The 21,590-nt window shown below is 49.8% G+C and overlaps 1 protein-coding gene across 1 annotated transcript in view; it reads right to left on the reverse strand.

Moving 5' to 3' along the window:
- LOC113406951 (V-type proton ATPase subunit d 1) overlaps positions 1-17,859 on the reverse strand; it is a 90,870-nt gene extending 73,011 nt beyond the window's left edge. The window contains exon 1 of the mRNA XM_026653871.2: positions 17,648-17,859. Coding sequence (XP_026509656.1) covers positions 17,648-17,777 — 130 coding nt within the window. The 5' untranslated portion in view covers positions 17,778-17,859. The remainder of the gene's footprint in view (positions 1-17,647) is intronic.
- Between the last annotated feature and the right edge of the window lie 3,731 nt (positions 17,860-21,590).

Here is a 21,590-nt window from a genome sequence, read left to right on the forward strand (position 1 = left end):
AATGAAACCAACATCTCTGAGTTGTGAAGAATATGTATTAAGGTTATAACAACCAACAAGAATGCACTTTTATGTAGAAACCCATGATTAAATTGAGTCTTCCTGACTAGTGATTTAAATCAAATCCACCCTGTTCCTAATGTATTTATAGAACCTCTTCTTATTACCTTTTATGTCCCTTGCTAGGTGTAACATTTTTGCCTTACTCTGATTTTGTCCCTACATGCTTACATTATTCTTTTGTACTCCTCCTTAGCAATTCATCCCCGTTTCCACTTTTTGTAGGATTCCTTGTAGAAGTCAAAGGCTAATAATGGATTAAAGTCAGAGGAGGAGAGAGAGGCAGCCAGGGATGGAGGGATCAGTGGAAAGAAGATCATATCCAGGGAGTGCTTGGAAAACCAGAGAGCTGGAATTTGACAGGGTCACTAGCCTAGTGGATGTGGGGGGAAAGCAGCAGATGAGACATATTTTGATTTTATTCATGCTTTTGACAGTCCCACATCACATTCTCATAAGCAAACTAAGGAAATGTGGGCTAGAAGAAATTACTACAGGGCAGGTGTACAACAGGTTGAAAGATTGTACTAAAGAAGTAGTTATCAATGCCTTGCTATTATTCTGGGAGGGTGTACCCCGTGGGATCCTGCAGGGGTCAGACCTGGGTCTGGTATATTCAGCATTTTCATTAAGAAGTTGGATAAGGGAGTGGAGAGTGTGCTTATAAAATTTGCAGGCTAAACCAAGCTAGGAAGGACTGCAAGCAATTTGGAGGACAGGATTAGAATTCAAAATGATCTTGACAAATGTGAGAATTGGTCTGAAATCAACAAGATAAATTCAATAAAGAACAAAGTACAAAATACACCACTTAGGAAGGGAAAAAAGCAAACTACACATTTTGCACAACTACAAAATGGGGAATAACTAGCTAGACAGTAGTACTGCTGAAAAGGATCTGGGGGTTACAGTGGGTCACAAATTGAATAGGAGTCAGCAATGTGATGCAGTTGTGAAAAAGGCTAATCTTCTGGGGGAGATTAACAGGAGCATTGCGTGTTAGGAAAATTCCCTTTTGTGTCTACTCTACTTGACACTCATAAGGCCTCAGCTGGAGTGGTGTGTCCAATTCTGGGCACCACACTTTAGGAAAGATCAGGACAAACTGGAGAGAGTCCAGAGGTGAGCAACAAAAATGAGAAAAGGGTTAGAATACCTGACCTCTGAGGAAAGATTAAAAAACTGGGCATGTTTCATCTTGAGAAAAGATGGTTGAGGGGGAACCTGATAATTTTCAATTATGTTAAGGGCTGTTATAAAGGACGACGATGATCAGTTTTTCTCCATTTCCACTGAAGGAAGCAAAAATGGGCTTAATCTGCAGCAAGGGATATTTAGATTAGAAAGTTTTTCCTAATATCTAACTCTAAGGGAGGCTGTGGAATCCCCATTATTGGAGGTTTTTAAGAACAGTTTGAACAAACACCAGTTAAGGACAGGCCAGGTTTACTTGGTCATGCCTCGGCGCAGGGGTCTGAACTGGACTTCAAGGTCCTGCCAGCCCTACCCTTGTATGATTCTATGACTAGTCAGTATGGAGGGAGGCACCACTCCAATTTAAAGAGCTTGGCTGAGCAATAGCTAAGTGGGGACAGATGGCTAAAAGGCTACAAATACAGGCTGGATGTAAACACCAAGAGGAGAAGAATTGTGTGTGATTCATGGGGATTAGGATAAGGAAGGAACAATTCAGGCCAAGTATCAGGAAGTATTACCTAACAGCAAGGTGAATTCTGGAGTCATTCTCCAAACAAGGCCAAAAGCACTATTTATTTGGGACTTAAAACCTGACCCACTGCCAAAATATTGAAGCAGATACCGTAGAATCTAGCCCCAAAGCTGGCCAAATGCGAAAGGCACTATTAGCTCTACTAAAATATTCTCAACGTTATAAACAGACTATGATGGATCCCACATGCCTATTACAGGCAGGTCTTGTAACAGCCCCAGCGTTGGAGGTGCATACAAGGGATTTCCAGCTCTCTGATTCGGCACACCCGCACAGGAACTAGGAGAGCATACAGGAAGCTCACCAGGTGTGCATGCACTTTGGGGATAGGAGATGCCTCACAATCAACATCCAGAAACGGGCTGCAGCCTCTCTAACAACATTGAGAAAAGAGACACTAACCCACTCAGCATAGAAAGAGCTACCTACTGTAGCACCCTTGGAGAAAAAACTAACTCATGCCTCAGGAAAGGGTACAATAATATCCATTCACATATGGAAGAGGTACATACAGTGACCTACTTATGTGCCCTCACTCTTCCCCTTTGTGTCCTGTTATCTTTTTTCATGAAAGGGATGCAATGCTGCACTGGCCATGAGAGGAGCTGCACAATCAAATAGATCTTTTCCTGCGATCGCGCAGAGGAGGAGGGGAAATTAAAATGTCCTCGTTTATGAGCAGCGGTTCCAACCTGTAGTCAGACCCCTCACCAAAATGGCAACCAGTGCTGACCATCCTCCAGTCTCAGATGAGCAGAGAGCTGGAGCGAAGAGGAAACAGAGTGTGATAAACTGTCCTCAAGAGACACCACACTTACTGCACTAGAGACAGCTACAAATTCACCAGTACTTTCCTGATGCTGCTTTCCTCTGGAAGCAATCGCCGTATCACAGTTATTTTTAGTAAAAGCCACAAACAGGTCACAGGCAATAAACGAAAATTCAGAGCCCTTGACCTGTCTGTTACTTTACTAAAAATAACTGGGGAGCGGAGGGGGGCAGGGCTAGGTAGGGGGAGGAATGGAGTCCCATGGGGAGGACTAACAGGCCGAGCCCACCTCCATGGCCGCAGTGCGGGGCACAGCCACAGGGGCCACACAGCCCCCACTCCAAAGCTGGTTGCAGCTGTAGGACAGGAGTATGCAGCCCCAACTGCAGCCCCTGCCAAGTCCCAGCCGCAGCGGGGCGGGGGCACACAGCCCTGGAAAGCCGCAAGGGGAGGCGCACAGTCCCGGCTGCAGCCCCTGCCAAGCCCAGGACACCGCGGGGCTAGGGCACACGGTCCCGGCTGCAGCCCCTGCCAAGCCCAGGACACCCCTGGGCAAAGGCGCGCAGCCCCGGTGGAAGCCGCAGGGCGGAGGTGCATGGCCCCAGCTACAGCCCCTGGCGGAAGCCGCAGGGCTGAGGCTACAGAGTCCTGGTTCCAGCCAGCCCCAGTTGCAGGGCAGGGGAACACAGTCCTGCCTCCTCCTCCTGAAGCCCTAGAAGTCATGGAGGTCTGGTAAAGTCACGGAATCCATGACTGCCATGACCCCCGTGACTAAATCATAGCCTTATGTATGACCCATAACAACTTAACAAGAGGCATTGCAATTATAATCAGGACAATTCACTGGTGTGTGGATATCAAAGAAATGGTAATTAGGCTAGCCCTCTCTAACCATTGTGGGCGTTTACCTATGTCCTGTTAGAAGTAACCAAATTAGCTTGTAGGTGACAAGTCCCTTTCATGCCTTAATTGCCTTTATATTATGTATGCAACTGTGTTCAGGCAACCTTAAGATCAAAGATGTGAGACACTGCAGGAAACTAATAACATTACCTATATTGTCTTCAGCTTCTCTCTCCCGTTATAATGAATGACCGGCAGTTGCCTTATGTAATGTGTGCACAGGAAATAGCCGTCACCTTCAGCCCTCAACTAAAACCTCTCCAGCGCATCATCAAAGATCTACAACCTATCCTGAAAGATGATCCCTCACTCTCACAGATCTTGGGAGACAGACCAGTCCTCGCTTACAGGCAGCCCCCCAACTTGAAGCAAATACTCACCAGCAACCACACAACACTGACCCAGGAACCTATCCTTGCAACAAAGCCCGATGCCAACTCTGTCCACATATCTATTCAAGTGACACCATCATAGGACCTAATCACATCAGCCATGCCATCAGGGGCTCATTCACCTGCACATCTACCAATGTGATATATGCCATCATGTGCCAGCAATGCCCCTCTGCCGTGTACATTGGCCAAACTGGACAGTCTCTACGCAAAAGAATAAATGGACACAAATCTGACATCAGGAATCATAACATTCAAAAACTAGTAGGGGAACACTTCATCCCCTCTGGTCACTCAGTAACAGACTTAAAGGTGGCAATTTTGCAACAGAAAAGCTTCAAAACCAGACTCCAACGAGAAACTGCTGAACTTGAATTAATATGCAAACTAGATACCATTACCTTAGGCTTGAATAGAGACTGGGAATGGCTGAGTCATTACACACATTGAATCTATTTCCCCATGTTAAGTATCCTCACACCTCTTGTCAACTGTCTGAAATGGACCATCTTGATTATCACTACAAAAGTTTTTTTTCCTCCTGCTGATAATTGCTCATCTTAATTAATTAGCCTCTTAGGCCTGGTCTACACTACGAGTTTAGGTCGACTTTAGCCGCGTTAAATCGACTTAAGCCTGGACACGTTTACACTACGAAGCCCTTTCTGTCGACTTAAAGGGCCCTTTAAACCGGTTTCCTAACACCACCTCGACAAGGGGATTAGCGATAAAATCGGCCTTAGGGGGTCGGAATTGGGTTAGTGTGGACGGAATTCGACATTACTGGCCTCCGGGAGCTATCCCACAGTGCTTCATTGTGACCGCTCTGGACAGCACTCTCATCTCAGATGCACTGGCCAGGTAGACAGGAAAAGCCCCGCGAACGTTTGAATTTCATTTCCTGTTTGCTCAGCGTGGAGAGCACAGGTGACCATGCAGAGCCCATCAGCACAGGTAACCATGATGGAGTCCCAGTCCCAGTCCCAGGATCGCAGAAGAGCTCCAGCCTGGACCGAACGGGAGGTACAGGATCTGATCGCCATCTGGGGAGATGAAGCAGTGCTCGCCGAACTCCGAAACAGTAAAAGAAACGGCAAAACATTAGAAAAGATCTCCAAGGCCATGAAGGACAGAGGCCATAACAGGGACGCGCGGCAGTGCCGCGTGAAAATTAAGGAGCTAAGGCAAGCCTACCACAAAGTCAGAGACGCAAACGGAAGGTCCGGGGCAGAGCCGCAAACATGCCGCTACTACGCGGAGCTGCATGCCATTCTAGGGCGTGCAGCCACCACTAGCCCAAGCGTGTTCTATGAGTCCCTCTCTGCAAACGGGGAAGCGGGTTCGGCGGACGAGGAAGATGAGGATGGAGAGAACATAGATAGCTCACAGCAGCAAGGAAGCGGAGAAACCAGTTACCCCAACAGCCAGGATATGTTTGTCACCCTGGACCTGGAAACAGTAACCCCCGAACTGACCCAAGACCCTGAGGGCACACAGGGGACCTCTGGTGAGTGTACCTTTGCAAAAATTACACATGGTTTAAAAACAAGCGTGTTTAATGATTAATGATTAATTTGCCCTGGCAATCGCGGCCAGTACAGCTACTGGAAAAGTCTGTTAACGTGTATGGGGATGGAGCGGAAATCCTCCAGGGACATCTCCAGAAAGCTCTCCTTCATGTACTCCCAAAGCCTTTGCAAAAGGTTTCTGGGGAGGGCTGCCTTATCCCGTCCGCCATGGTAGGACACTTTACCACGCCAGGCCAGTAGCACGTAGTCTGGAATCATTGCATAACAAAGCATGGCAGCGTATGGTCCCGGTGTTTGCTGGCATGCAGACAACATCCATTCCTTATCGCTCTTTGTTATCCTCAGGAGAGTGATATCATTCACGGTCACCTGGTTAAAATGGGGCAATTTTATTAAGGGGACATTCAGAGGTGCCCCTTCCTGCTCTGCTGAACAGAAATATTCCCCGCTGTTAACCACGCGGTGGGGGGGAGGGGTGAAGTGACCATCCCAGAGAATTGGGTGTGAGGGGGAGGGGAGTTAGTTGGGTTTGTGCTGCATGTTAAACCTGAAATCGCAGCCCCTCCTTTTACATTGCAAACCCATTTTAAATGGCACGGGTGCTTGGTATGGGAAATGAGGGCAGAACTGTTTGAAACCATCCCCACATGTTAAGAAGGTTAAAAAAGCCCAAAGACTATATGTCTTACCATGGCTGCCTGCAAGCTGAAATCTGTGTCCTGGCACTGCGTGAGTGATCTCTCACACCAAACCAGGAGACTCTCAATATAAGAGGAAAAATGCGACCTTGTAACGAAAGCACATGTGCTGTGTGATGTTGTGAACAGCAAAATCTAACGTGAAAGAGTCTACCCATTGTTCTCTAAAATGTATCTTTTTTAACAACCTCTCCCTTCTCCACCAGCTGCAAATCTTACTCCTTCGCAGAGGCTAGTGAATATTCGAAGAAGGAAGCGAAGGACGCGTGACGAAATGTTTACTGAACTTCAGACTGCCTCCCACGCTGACAGAGCACAGCTGAATGCGTGGAGGCAGTCAATGACTGATTTTAAAAAAGCCCAATATGAGCGAGAGGAGAGGTGGCGTGCTGAAGAGGAGAAGTTGCGTGCTGAAACGCGGGCTGAAGAGGAGAGGTGGCGTCAACTTGTAATCAGAAAGCAAGAGTCGATGCTCCGGCTGCTGGAGCATCAAAGTGATATGCTCCTGCGTATGGTTGAGCTGCAGGAAAGGCAGCAGGAGCAGAGACCGCCGCTACAGCCCCTCTGTAACCAGCAGCCCTCCTCCCCAAGTCCCATTGCCTCCTCACCCAGACGCCCAAGAACACGGTGGGGGGGCCTTCGGCCACCCACTCACTCCACCCTAGATGATTTCCATAGCAATAAGTTTTAAAGTTTTAAATTGGAGTGTGTCCTTTTCCTTCCCTCCTCCCCCACCCATCCCGGGCTACCTTTCCAATTATCCCCCTAGTTGTGTGCTGAAGTAATAAAGAATGCATGAATGTGAAGCAACAATGACTTTATTGCCTCTGCAAGTGGTGCTCGAAGGGGGGAGGGTAGTAGGGGAGGGTGGGGTGGTTGGTTTGCAGGGAAGTAGAGTTAACAGGGTGGTGGGGGAGGGGCAGAGGGTTCATCAAGGAGCAACAAACAGAAGTTTTACACCATAGCCTGGCCAGTCACAAAACTGGTTTTCAACGCTTCTCTGATGCGCACCGCGCCCTGCTGTGCTCCTCTAACCGCCCTGGTGTCTGGCTGCGCGTAATCAGCGGCCAGGCGATTTGCCTCAACCTCCCACCCCGCCATAAATGTCTCCCCCTTACTTTCACATATATTGTGGAGCGCACAGCAAGCAGCAATAACAATGGGGAGATTCTTTTCGCTAAGGTCTGAGCGAGTCAGTAAGCTGCGCCAGCGCGCTTTTAAACGGCCAAATGCACATTCCACCACCATTCGGCACTTGCTCAACCTGTAGTTGAACAGGTCCTGACTACTGTCCAGGCTGCCTGTGTACGGCTTCATGAGCCATGGCATTAAGGGGTAGGCTGGGTCCCCAAGGATCACGATAGGCATTTCAACATCCCCAATGGTTATTTTCTGGTCCGGGAAGAAAGTCCCTTCCTCCAGCTTTCGAAACAGAAGAGACTGCCTGAAGACGCGAGCATCATGTACCCTTCCCGGCCAGCCCACGTTGATGTCGGTGAAACGTCCCTTGTGATCCACCAGGGCTTGCAGCAGCATTGAAAAGTACCCCTTGCGGTTTATGTAGTCGGCGGCTTGGTGCGCCGGTGCCAAGATAGGGATATGGGTTCCGTCTATGGCCCCACCAGTTTGGGAATCCCATTGCAGCAAAGCCATCCACTATGGTCTGCACGTTTCCCAGAGTCACTACCCTTGATATCACCAGGTCTCTCATTGCCCTGGCAACTTGGATCACAGCAGCCCCCACAGTAGATTTGCCCACTCCAAATTGATTCCCGACTGACCGGTAGCTGTCTGGCGTTGCAAGCTTCCACAGGGCTATCGCCACTCGCTTCTCCACTGTGAGGGCTGCTCTCATCCTGGTATTCTGGCGCTTCAGGGCAGGGGAAAGCAAGTCACAAAGTTCCATGAAAGTGCCCTTACGCATGCGAAAGTTTCGCAGCCACTGGGCATCGTCCCAGACCTGCAACACGATGCGGTCCCACCACTCTGTGCTTGTTTCCCGGGCCCAGAATCGGCGGTCCACGGCATGAACCTGCCCCAGTAACACCAAGATTTCCACATTGCTGGGGCCTGTGCCTTGTGAGAGGTCCATGTCAATTTCCTCATCACTATCGTCGCCGCGCTGCAATCGCCTCCTCCTCAGCTGGTCCTGGTTTGGCTTTGGCATGTCCAGGAGGCTCTGCATGTTTTCCAGGACAATGCGCGTGGTGTTCATAGTGCTCAGAATTGCCGCGGTGATCTGAGCGGGCTCCATGATCCCAGTGCTGGCTATGGCGTCTGGTCTGAAAAAAGGCGCGAAAGTAGTATCTGACGGACCAGGGGAAGAAGGGAGGGAGGGAGAGAGGGAGGGAGGGGCAAGTGACACCGCGTACAGGTACAGGGAATTAAAATCAAGAAAGGTGGGTTTGCATCAGGGAGAAACACAAACAACTGTCACACAGAATGCCCCCCCCCCAAAGATTGCACTCAAAAGCCTGGGTTTAGCAGGAGGGAGGGGGGAAGCAAATGAATGGAGAATAAATCTATTTTTTACATCTTAAGACGACGGTGCAGCATGACTGATAGCCCTTGGCATTTTCTGGGTGCTTGGCAGCAAATACTGGGCGCTTGGCAGTTAGCCTTCAGGTCTATTGCACCATCTGATACCCACTGCAGTACGACAATGATGGATACCAATCGTAATATGCTATCTACTGCCCAAAAGGCAAGGGGTTGCTGCTGTGTAGCAATCTAGACCCACGTCTGCCAGCCCCATGTCTGCCAGCACCCAGATCGCCATCGGCCTCTTCTGGGTGCTTAGCAGACAATACTGGGCACTTGGCAGAAAATAGCATACTACGACTGATAACCATCATTGTCTGCCCGGGTGCCCATGATCGACAGCCACTGCAGTACGATGACGACGGTTACCAATCGTAATAAACCATCTTCTACCAAAAGGCAAGGGGCTGGTGCAATGCAGCACCACGGCTGCCAGCCCCACAGCTGCCTGCACCCAGATCGCCAATGAAGGCTACCAGTCATGCTGCACCGTCTACCGCCAAAAGGCAGTAAGCTGCTGCTGCTGTTTAGCAATGCAGTCCCACGTTTGCCGGCACCCGGAAGACATATGGTGACGGTAAGCTGAGCTGAGCGGGCTCAATGCTTGGCGTGGTATGTTGTCTGCACAGGTAACCCAGGTAAAAAGGCGCGAATCTATTGTCTGCCGTTGCTGTGACGGCGGGGGAGGGGCCTGACGCAATGTACCCAGAACCCCTCGCGGCACTGCTTTGCATCATTCGGGCATTGCGATCTCAACCCATAATTCCAATGGGCGCCAGAGGCTCCGGGAACTGTGGGATAGGTACCATAGTGCAATGCGCCGGAAGTCGACGCTAGCCTCGGTACTGTGGACGCGGTCCGCCGACTTCATGCACTTAGAGCATTTTAGGTGGGGACACACACAATCGGCTGCATACAACCGGTTTCTATAAAACCGGCTTCTATAAATCCGACCTAATTCTGTAGTGTAGACATAGCCTTAGAGTTGGTATGGCTACTTCCACCTTTTCATGTTCTGTATGTGTGTGTGTGTGTGTCTCTCTCTCTCTCTCTCTCTCCTGTATGTTCCATTCTATGCATCTGATAAAGTGGGCTGTAGCCCACGAAGCTTATGCTCCAATCAATGTGTTAGTCTCTAAGGTGCCACAAGTACTCCGGTTCTTTTTGCTGACACAGACTAACACGGCTGCGACTCTGAAACAGGAAATCGAATGTTAACTTCAAAGTGACGGGTCAGTGTGTGCTCAGTCACATGCTGTGCTCAGCACACTTGACAGCCTGTTTCAGTTGTGCAACCTTGGCTGCTGGTTATAGGCTCTCTGAGCTGGAAACCTGCATAGGAGGGGGGGCCTGGGTTCCCCTACCAGCCACTGGCAAAGTGGCATGAGCCCAGAGTCAGGGGCCGGAGATCTGACGCAAGGTCTTGGCATAGGCGCCGACTCCGTGGGTGCTCCGGGGCTGGAGCACCCATGGGGAAAAATTTGTGGGTGCTCTGCACCCACCGGCAGCCAAGGTCCCCTCCCCTCCCAACCTCACCTCCTCCTCCACCTCCTCCCCTGAGCGCACCATGTCCCTACTGCTCTTCCTACTTCCCAGTGCTAGCAAGCTCGGGGGGGGAGGGAGGAGCGGGAACGTGGCACGCTCAGGGAAGGAGGTGGGGAAAGAGGGGCAGGGACTTTGGGGAAGGGGTTGGAATGGGAGCGGGATGGGGCCGGGGCAGATGGGGGTAGAGCACCCACTGGCGTGAGCAGAAGTCGGCACCTATGGGTCTTGGAATTATTTGCTGAATTTCATTACCCCAAAAGGGGTGGACATTAAGATTGTGACCTGTCTGGAGGGCTGGGTTACAAAAGAGACCAGTGCAGCAAGGAACAACTGTCGGCGGGGGCAACAATGTGAAAGATGCCCCACCTGGAGATTAGTGGGCACTTCTGCAATGAGTGAACCCCTTTACAAGCCTGGAAAACCTCCCCCATGAAGAGGAAATGAAAAGGCTGGGACTATTTATGGGGGAGGGAATGGACATGATGGGAACACAATAATGCACAGGTGTAAAAGCCAGAAGGGACCATTATGATCACCTCATCATGCGTTTAAATACGGCTAAATGTGAACATTTCCATCTAGGAACAAAGAATGTGGGCTAAACTTACAGGAGAGCGGCTATCCTGGGAAGCAGAGACTCTGAAAGAGATGTGGGCGTGGTGGTGGATAAACAGCTGAACGTGAGCTCCCAGTGTGATGCTGTGACCAAAAGAGCGAATGCCACCCTGGGATGCATAAGGGGGGGGGGGGGAAGCCGAGTAGGAGTGGAGAGGTAATTTTACCTCTACATCTGGCACTGCTGGAATGCTGTGTCCAGTTCTGGTGCCCACAATTCAAGAAAGAGGTTGATAAATTATAGAGGGTTCAAAGAAGAGCCATGAGAATGATTACAGGATTGGAAAACCTGCTTTGTAGTGACCGAGTTCCTTGAATCTCTTTAGCTTAACAAAGAACATTAAGGGTGGCTTGATTGCAGTTTGTAAGTATCTACATGTGGAACAAGTATTTAATAATGAGATCTTCAGTCTAGCAGAGAAAGGCCTAACAATCCATTAGCTAGAAGTTGAAGGTAGACAAATTCAGGAATTAAGGAATATATTTTAACAGGGAGTAATTAAGCATCGGAACAATTTACCAAGGGATGCGGTGGATTCTCCATCCCTGACCATTTTAAAATCAAGTTGGAGGTTTTTCTAAAAGATCTGCTCTGGGAATTATTTTGGGGAGTTCTCTGGTCTGTGTTGTACAGGTCGTCAGACTAAATGATCACAGTGGTCCCTTCTGGCCTTGGAATCTAGTCTGATCTCATGCTTGGCTGCCGGTGGGTGCAGAGCACCCACTAATTTTTCCCCATGGGTGCTCCAGCCCCGGAGCACCCACGGTGTCAGCGCCTAGGCTAGTCAGCCCAGTTTCACAGAAGATAGGCTGCTTTTGGTGGGAGGGAGATGCAGGATTACAAGTCCAGTTGATAAAGGCAACTACAGCAGCCAGAGAAATCTAAGTAATTAGACTTAGTACCACATAACATTTTGATTAAAAAAAAAAAAAATTCATCGAATTAACAGGGCACATTAGGAGGACTAAAGACTGGCTCACTGACTGATCTCCAAAAGCAGTTATTAATGGAAAGATGTGAATGAGCAGGGCTGTTTCTAGCGAGGTCTGCCAGGGATTGATTCTTTGTTCAATGCTGATAAAAATGTTAAATTTTAAATAATCATTTATACAATATAAAATCTTTACTAATAAGGTTTGCACATGACAAGGATCGGTGGGGTAGTAAATAATGAGGACAGGCTACTGTTAGTGATCTGAATTGCCTAGTTAAATGCATCAAAATGTGTTCTAATGCCACCAAATGCAAGGTAATGCCTCTGGGAACCAAGAGCACAGGTTATACCTACAGAATAGGGACTGACTTTGAAGGCGGTGATTCAAGGACTTGGGGACCATCACTGATCATCACCTCAACATGAGCGGTCAATGCAATGCTGTAGCAAAAATGGCTAATGCAATTATTCGATGTATAAAAGCAGAATTAGGGAAGTGAACTTGCCTCTACACACCGCACTGATAAGACGATAGGGTACTGTGTCCAGTTCTAGTGTCTGCACTTCAAAAAGAGTGTGCAGAGAGTTCAAAGACAGGCCACACAAATGACCCAGGGGCTGGAAAACAAGCCTTAAGCTGTCTGTTCATAAGCCCCTTCGTTTTCAGTTTAAACTGATTTTTACCAAAAAATGCCCTGGTTTTATGAAAAGTAGTATTCTTCTCTCTTCTCCTCCCACCTCCCCCCACTGTCACCCTACTTTTATATCATTCAAATATATAAAAAATAACTTATTTTATTAGGAAAATACAGTACATGGCATAAGATAGGTGTATTACGATAATACATTAGTCTGTGGGTCTGTGCAAAGCTGCCTGGTGAAGTAAGGCTCAGTATTAGTCTAGAAGAGACACACAATAAACCAACAGGCAAGCTCTGAAGTGCGTGCGCATCTGAACGTACTGATGAATCTCACACCCACCACGTACACATTTCAAGCTGTTAGCAGATAATGGTTTAAAGATTTGACCCACTAAAATGGGAAGAAAACAAAAATCTGTGTCAGAATATGCTTCAGAACACAAGGAAGCATTTGAAAATTAATAAATTAAAAAAAAAAACAGGAGAAAAGGATGAAGTTGAGTGTATGCGCTGCAAATGGTGTGGCCCAATTAGCCTAGAAATATTTACATTGAATAACAGTTCTAAGTCTACACCAGTAAACTGTTTACTCAAACGAAAAGTTTTATTTAGGGATTAGAGATATTGTTTTCTTAAACTCAGAAGTGGCAGCACTGTGTTCTGAATTCTGTTTTAGTTCTGCAGCAAACCACACTGATGAACGGAATTCAAAGCATTAATCTACTGAATACTTTTCACCCCATCTTTCCGTCCACACACACACACACACACACACACACACACACAAAAACTGATATTTACCCAGAAAAATTAATATTTTTTTTCACTGATTTTCACCTGTTTTTGTTGTTGTGGTAAAATCACTGATAAAATCCCAAGAAAAAATAAATAAAATCAAAACTGAAAATGAAGGGCCCTATCTATTCAGTTTATCAAAGGGAAGGCTGAGAGGAGATTTGATCACTGTGTACAGGCTCAGACACATGGAAAAAGAGTGGGGGATCCCTGGAGAGTGGGGGATGTTTCAGCTTTGAAATAAGATGCAATTTCCTAGTGGTGAGGGTAATTAAACATGGAACAGTTTACCAGGGAGGTGGTGGACTCTCCATCAGCTGGAGTCTGAGATTAGATATCTTTCTAAAAGACAAGCTTTAATCCAGTTTCTGGAAGAAATCCTACCATCTGCGTGTGCGGGGCCTTGAACTGGATGACCACGGTGGTCTCTTATGACCTTGGAGTCTGAATCTGTATTAATCCCCCTATTCGTCCTCTCCCTTCATAGGCCACAGAGAGAACAGAAGTTCTGCAATGCCCTGAACACTTGCTGCTCTGTTTTATGACACTGACTGTAATCCAGTATCAGGTTTCAGGGCTTCAGCTAGTTCCCTGCAGGGGTTGAGAAGGAATTTCCCTCCCCTAAACCACAATTGGTCAGATGTGTTCTGGGTTTTTTCCTGCCTTCCTCTGAAGCATCAGGGCTGGCCACAGCTGGAGATGGGATGCTGGACAGGGTGGGCTGGTGCTCTAAGGTGGAAAGAAAAGATGTCTGTCTGGTGAGTCTTGCTCAGAGTCAACCTGAACACCAGAGTTGGAGGTGGGAAGAAATTTTCTTCCAAATCAGATTGGTGAGGCCCGTGCATCCCCCACACCCATCTTCTTCTGCAGCATGGAGCATGAACTGCGTGGGCATCTCCCACCTTATCAGTTCCCTGCCACTGTAGAGGCCTCGGGCTTTGGTGGTATCTCGGTCTCTCCTGCCCTCTGCCTATGACAAGAACTTAGCCTCCTGACGACTCAGATCCCTTCATCTACCCAAGTTATTGGGCTCAACACAGGGGCACTGGGTGAGGTTGATGGTGTGGGGTGTGCAGGTCAAAATGGATAATCTGATGGTCTCTTCTGCCTTCAACTCTATGAAACTAAACTGGCTTCTCATTATTTACCACTCCTCCAATTTTATGTCACCTGGGAAGAAAACAAGGTCATTGGTAGTAAAGTTTGCAGATCATTGGATACAGAATTGAACTGGGCCAGATACAGATCCCCGTGGGACCCCTCTAGAAATACTCCCATTGGAGGCAGTACAGTGATGGGTGCCACAGAGAACCCCCTAGAGGAAGAAAGAAAACATGCCAAAGAGATGCATCATGCTGTTATGAACAGGTCTTGAAAAAAAACTGACCTGACCCTTATTAGCCCGAGGACCTAGTCTACTAGCCAGAGTAAAAATACCTGTGCTGCCACACCCTGCCCAAGGACATGTCCTCTGCAATGTGCAATAATGTATCTGGATACAGTTTAGTATCTCACTAATGGGCTGGCCAGACAAACATTCATTGCGTACATTTGACAAGTTTCTCCCACATTTGTTGCACAATAAATCCATCAGAAAACTATCTCCCAGAGCTAGCTGTTGAATGCAGCATTTATCATGTGAATTACCAAACAGACACTGGGGAAGTCTACCAGATAATGTATTTGACAAATACTACTCAAAAAGTCCCACTTATTGCACCATCCTAGCTTTTCTCTTCTGCTTTTCCTTCCCAACTTCAGACACCAAGGCCAGAAGAAACCACTAGGATCATCTAATCTGACTTCCTGGATACACAGGCTGTAGAATTTCCCCCAGAAGCTGGAATAAGGCAGGTCTTTTAGGAAGATACCTAATCTCGTTTTAAAGCCCCCATGATGTAAGAGTTCAACTAGGTCTGCTAGCCAAGAGCAATACAAGAGATACCAACCTCCCACCCCCACACACAGACCCCAGAGAGGGTATCAACCAGGCAAGATGCCAACCCTCCCAAGCTGCTGGGATTCTTTTCAGAGTGCTGCTCCTAGACCCTGTTCAAAGAATCTGTATATTGTATCAGCTTCCAGCCGCTTGGAGTCTGAATTTTGCAGCACACTTCCCCCCACTCACTGCCTAAACAACCTGGTTGATACAGGGAGATGCATTCTCTCCCCACCTTTTCCCACTCACTCCAAACACTCCTGGCTGCTGCAAAAGGTGTCTCTCTCCCACTCGTTCTTCATTTCTGAGTCAGCCTCCCCAGCTTCACCCTAAGCAGAGTGAAGCTGACCAGATGCTTTCCAGCTTCACAAAGGAAAGGGACTGTGTAGAAAGGGGTGTAGCAGAGCCAGACTCCCTACCACGACACTGCCTGCTGGCTGTTCTGGAATTAGCTCAAGTCCTTCTGCAAGGCGCCCTCCTCCGGTGGTGTTTTGCTCGCCTACTCGGTGACTACTCTCGCTTTGCTGTCTCCACCACTCTGGGACCCACGTCACTCCCCAGACCACGGCGTCCTCTTCTGGATACTGCCCTCTGACTGTGCCCCGCTGCCTCCCCCCTTTCAGAGGACCCAGCAGTCTATAGTTAGCCATTTGCCTCAGTGGCCTGCTGCCGTCACCAGTCTAGTCCCTTGCTCCAGGGACAAACTGCAGTCCGTGTTGCCACTTCCTTCACGGCAAGTAGGGACAGCCCTAGCACCTTATCTGCCCTTCCTCGAGGGCCTCAGTCTGGCAGCAGTCAGCCAGAAGCTCCTTCAGCTCTGCTACGCTGCCCAGCACGGCAGGGAGAGACTCCCCCTGCTCTGTTGAGCAGCCCTTTATATATATGGCCCCTGCTGGCCGATTGGCCACTGCAACAAAGCATCTCCCGATGGGCTCGCTTAGTGAACCCTCCTCTAATGGGAGGGTTCTGCACAGGCTCCCTCTGGCCTCCTTTAACCTTTCCTCTTCCTGGCGTGGGGCAACCGCCCCACTGCAGGGGGATTAAAAATTAACACACACTGTGTCTCAGGTAATTCCAGAACCTTTTAGCATGTAAATCCTCACACCCTTCACTTCCGAGAACCCTTTCACCAAGTCACCTGAAAAACCTCCACACACTTCTCTGCAGGAAAAGGTACCAGAAACTCTTCAGGACAGACTCCTCCGCCACAGAAAGCTTGTATACAGCAAACAGCTTGTGTGTTAAATGAGATGCTTAGTACTGTATAAAACTCCACATACTCAGAGCATTTTTAACATACACTTGCCTGATTTTAACTTTCAGGATTCCTTTTTAAAAGCTAGTAAATTCACATACAAGAGCCCTCATTACTGGTCGTTCAGGTTGCTAAATGCAATTCAGAAGAAGATATATCATTATGCATAATTAAAAACACATTAAAACCTAAGCAAATCACAACTAAGGTTACATTAAATAGTTCTAATATTAACCTTATTCAAAACAGGCACATAGAGAAGAACGCCAACAGATTAGGAGTGAGAAACAGGATGGAGGCATGTGAAATGGTGGAAGACAGATATTTGAGAGACCAGACCTAAAGAGCACCCAAGACAGTAAGAAAGAAGTCAATATGAGAAGGAACCGTACACACTAGCAACTCAGAGAATGCCTTTCCAGCTTTTAGGGCTTCACATGAACACTGGAATTGCCAGACTGGATCCAACCAGTGGTCCATCTATTCCATTAGTCTGCCTCCAAGAGCGACCAAACTAACTGCTTCAGAGGAAGGTGCAAACATCCAGCCAAAGGCAGCGGTGGGATAACTCACAGGAAGGTTCTTCTTCATTTCTATCAGTTAGGGCTTGTCTACTTAAGAAACTGACTGCAATAAACTACCGTGCACTAGTTCTGGAATAGCGATACTGCTTTGAATTCACACGACCCGATTCCAGAATAACCTCCCCATGCAGACAAGCCCCTAGAGGTTGGCTCATGCCCTGAACTATGCAGATTCACATCAATCCCCAAACTTCAGAGTTGTATTAGCCATCTAGATACCCTGGGCTGTTAAGCTCTAGTTAAGCTTTTGGTCTCCGATATCTAACAGCAGTGAATTCCCGTCCCAGTTAACTGCACACACAAGTATTTCCTCTGGTGAGTTATAAATTTGCTCCTTTCGGTTTCTGGGAATGCCCCCTTGCTCTTGGGTGAGGAGAGGGGTGACGAGCAAGGCCTTCGCCACCTTCCCTGCCCCAGTCACTGCTGGCGGGCGAAGGCCAGGAGCCCTGGTCCTTTCAGGCCGGATTCTGGATTCCCGATCCCCAGGCCGTGCCCCGCCCCCATCTCGGAGCCCGAGTCTCCGCTGGAGCTGGGGGGCCCGAGCCCGCAGAGCCGGGGGAGAGGGGGGGCGGCTGGCCTATGTAACAGCCCGGGGCTGTCAGCTCTGTCACACGGGCCGCCGCCGGGGCCTTCCCTGGGGGGCCGAGCCGAGGCCGGGAACGGGCCGGAGCGCGCTGAGGGGGCCGGGGAACGGCTCGGGCCGGGCCCGGGACTCACCCTCCAGGCTCTCGCACTGCACCAGGTTCACGTAGTCGCCCTGGCTCAGCACGCCGGCCTTGAAGCCCCGCACCAGCCCCTCCAGGTAGCCGCTGTCCACGTTGAAGTAGAGCTCGGGGAAGCACGACATGGCGGCGGCCGCGGACCCGGACCCGGCTCGCTCCCGGCGACTGGGGGGGACCCGGCGGCTGCGAATCACGTGACACGCGCTGCGCTCACGTGACAGGGACGGGCGGGGGAGGGAGATCCCGGCATGCGCCGCGCGGAGCCGCCCCCAGCGAGCCCGGCACTGAAGTGGGGACAGTCATTGGCCGAGGAGGCCGCGGGGGCTCGGCCGGGGGGTGGAGCCAGCGTTGGCAGGGGGCGGGGGTAGTGGCGGGGGTTGTTGGCTGTTGGCAAGGGGAGGGGTTGATGACAGGGTGAGGGTAGTGGCAGGCTGGGGGCGGGGCTGTTGGCAGGGGGTGGGGTAGTGGCAGGCTGGGGGCGGGGCTGTTGGCAGGGGGTGGGGTAGTGGCAGGGGAGAAGGCAATGGGGGGGTGTTGGCAGGGGGTGGGGTAGTGGCAGGCTAGGGGGCGGGGTTGTTGGCAGGGGGTGGGGGTTGTTGGCAGGATGCGGGTAGTCGCAGGGTGGAGGACGGGGCTGTTGGCAAGGGGAGGGTTGATGGCAGGGGGTGGGGGTAGAGGCAGGGGAGGAGGCAGTGGGGGGGTGTTGTTGATGGGGGGGTGTCGCTCCCACTGGTATAAATAGAGGTGTGTGCTGTGCTGTGCTGTGCAGGCTCACGCCTGTACAGTATGTGAATGTCCCTCTGTGTATCCCTATGTGGGTATTAAACAAGCACAAGGAAAGCCAGCCTGCCCTGTGGAACTAACATGACATTCCCCCCATTGCCCTGATCACTTTGCCTGTGTTGCATCGGTTGGTCCATCGTCCATCACGCCTGTAAGCGCTTTGAGGCAGGGACCATGTATTAGCATGTACAGCAGCTACTACAATAGCCCTCCCACCCTGGAGGGAGCCTCCAAGTCCTACTGGGACACTGATAATTAACAAAAACAACAAGGAGTCTGGTGGCACCTTAAAGACTAACAGATTTATTTGGGCATAAGCTTTCGTGAGTAAAAACCTCACTTCTTCGGATGTTTTTACTCACGAAAGCTTATGCCCAAATAAATCTGTTAGTCTTTAAGGTGCCACCAGACTCCTTGTTGTTTTTGTAGATACAGACTAACACGGCTACCTCCTGATACTTGATAATTAACAAGAGCTGTGCAGAAGGTGGAAATTCCATTTAACAAACCATTTCAAGATTTCAAAACATGGCTTCATTGTTTCAAACAAAAAATGAAAATATTTGGTTCCAAAAATGTCCAAAGAGGATGTTTCAGCATTGTTAGAATTCCCCCCCCAATCCTGTTTTTTCTCCAAAATTTTGATGAGATTGACACAGTTTCACAAAGCGTTTCAGTTTCAACAGAGCTGTATTCTCCAATGGAAAATGGTTCTCCTCAAGTGTCTCCAACCAGCTATAATAATAAACAGACTTCCCTCCCATGCTGTAGCCCTGTCTGTGCCCCTACGAGTATGCTCTGCACCTTCTGTGCCCGGTCTGGGCCTCTCTTAAGTCAATTGTGACTTTTTTGTGACGTACACAAATAGGAAGTAGGGTGAGAAAAACACTAAGTTCATTTTCACTTGTCATTTTAGATTAGTCCTTGCATGAATACATTAGGCACATTAGTATTTGTCCTTGGCAGCATTGGCTTATATTATATACATGCTAACCAGTTCTTTCTTCCTGGCCTAATTAGCCTTGGGTGCAACAGCAGTTGAGGGAGAGGGGATCTCTCACAGCATTTGTACCACTTTAACGGTTTAGAAACCGATGTAGTTAAATTGGTACCATCCCCTACTCAGGGCCGGCCTTAGCAAGAGCGGGGCCCGATTCCTGGGGGTGGGGCTTGCCGGCAAGCCCCGCCCCCAGGAATCGGGCCACGCTCCGGCCAGGGTCACAGGGTTTGGGTCCGGGCCAGGGCCGCTGGGGCCGGGGGTGCTCGGCCGGCACCACTCGTCCGGGGCCGGGCCGGAGTCGCTCGGCCGGGGCCAGGGACGGCGCCCGGGGGCCCGAGCCAGAGCCGCCGGGGCCAGAGCCGGAGCCGCTCAGGCAGGGGGTGCTCAGCCGGGGCCAGAGCCGCGGGGCCGGGCCGGGGGTGCTTGGGCGGAACCGGGGTCCGGGCCGGGCCGGAGCCAGAGCCGCTCGGCCAGGGCCCAGGGCGGGCCGGGGGGGCTGGGCCGCGCGCCGCCCGCCTCCCCGCCGCCCCCCCGCGCCCCCCCCCCCCCCGCCCCAGCTTACCTGCTGCTTCCCGCCTGCCCCTGCTTCTTTTCAGACTTCCCGTGAACATCTGATTCGCGGGAAGCAGAGGAGGGGGAGGAGCAGGGGGCGGAGCGTTCAGGGGAGGGGAGGATGGGGAAGTGAGCTGGGGGCGGGGGCAGGGTGGACAGCTGCAGGGCCCTCTTAGGCACGGGGCCTGATTCAGCCGAATCGGCTGAATCGGCCTAAAGCCGGCCCTGCCCCTACTGTGGACACCGTCACACCAATCTAAAGGTGCTTACATCAGTATCCTCACTTTGTATAATGAGCCCTGTTGGTAGATTCCTAATATGGCTCCTGGGTTAAGTCTCAAGGAGCTAATATTGTTCCTGGTTTTAACAAAGGGGAAAAGCGATCTGGGAAAATACAGGCCTGTTAGGTTGACTCCAATTGTGTGTAAGGACTTGGAACAAATTAAGAGAAAGTAGGTAAGGACATCTAGGTGAACAGTAATTGGGATAAAATTTAACATGGGTTTACCAAAGGTAGAGCGTGCCAGACCAGCCTGATCTCCTTCTCTGAGAAGATAGCTGATTTTTTTAGACAAAGGAAATGCAGTAGATCTAATCTACCTGGATTTCAGTAAGGCATTTGATGAAGCAAAAAAATTTGCTATAAGCTTGGGACTTATCAGTTGGAAGTGACAGAGGAGAAGAAAGATCTGGGTGTATTGGCTGATCACAGGATGACTATGAGCCGCCAATGTGATAACTATGAGCCACCATGTGGCCATGGAAAAGGCTAATGCATTCCTAGGATGCATCAGGGGAGGTATTTCCACTAGAGACAGGGAAGTGTTAGTACCATTATACAAGGACTGGTGAAACCTCTGGAATACTGCTTGTAATTCTGGTCTCTCATGTTTAACAAAGGTAAATTCAAACTGGAACAGGTGCAGACAGGGCCGGCGCAACCCATTAGGCGACCTAGGCGGTCGCCTAGGGCACTGCGATTTGGGGGGCGGCAACCGCGGCGGTATTTCAGTGGCGAGACCTTCTGCTGCCTCTGTGGGGGGGCGGCATTTGGGGGTGGGACCTTCCGCCGCCTAGGGCGGCGGAAAAGCTGGCAGCGCTCCTGGGGGCAGAGAAGGGCCGCTAGGATGATCCGAGGAATGGAAAACGTAAGTTATGAGAGGAGACTCAAAGAGCTTGGCTTGTTTAGCCTAACCAAACGAAGGCTGAGGGGGGATATGATTGCTCTATATAAAAACATCAGAGGGATAAATACCAGGGAGAGAGAGGAGTTATTTGAGTTAAGCACTAATGTTGACACAAGAACAAATGGAGATAAACTGACCATCAACAAGTTTAGGCTTTAAATTAGACGAAGGTTTCTAACCATCAGAGGAGTGAAGTTCTGAAACAACCTCCCAAGGGGAGCAGTGGGGACAAAAAAACTAACTTGTTTCAAGACTGAGCTTGATAAGTTTACGGAGGGGATGGTATGACGAGATTGCCTGCAAGGGCATGTAGCCGATCTGCAACTGCTAGCAGCAAATATCTCTGATGGCTGATGATAGGACACTAGAGGGGAGGGCTCTGAGTTACTACAGAGAGTGCTTTCCCAGGTGCCTGG

The sequence above is a fragment of the Terrapene carolina genome, unplaced genomic scaffold (genome assembly GCF_002925995.2).
Source record: "Terrapene carolina triunguis isolate 2854851 unplaced genomic scaffold, T_m_triunguis-2.0 Scaffold166, whole genome shotgun sequence".
Lineage (NCBI taxonomy): Eukaryota > Metazoa > Chordata > Testudines > Emydidae > Terrapene > Terrapene triunguis.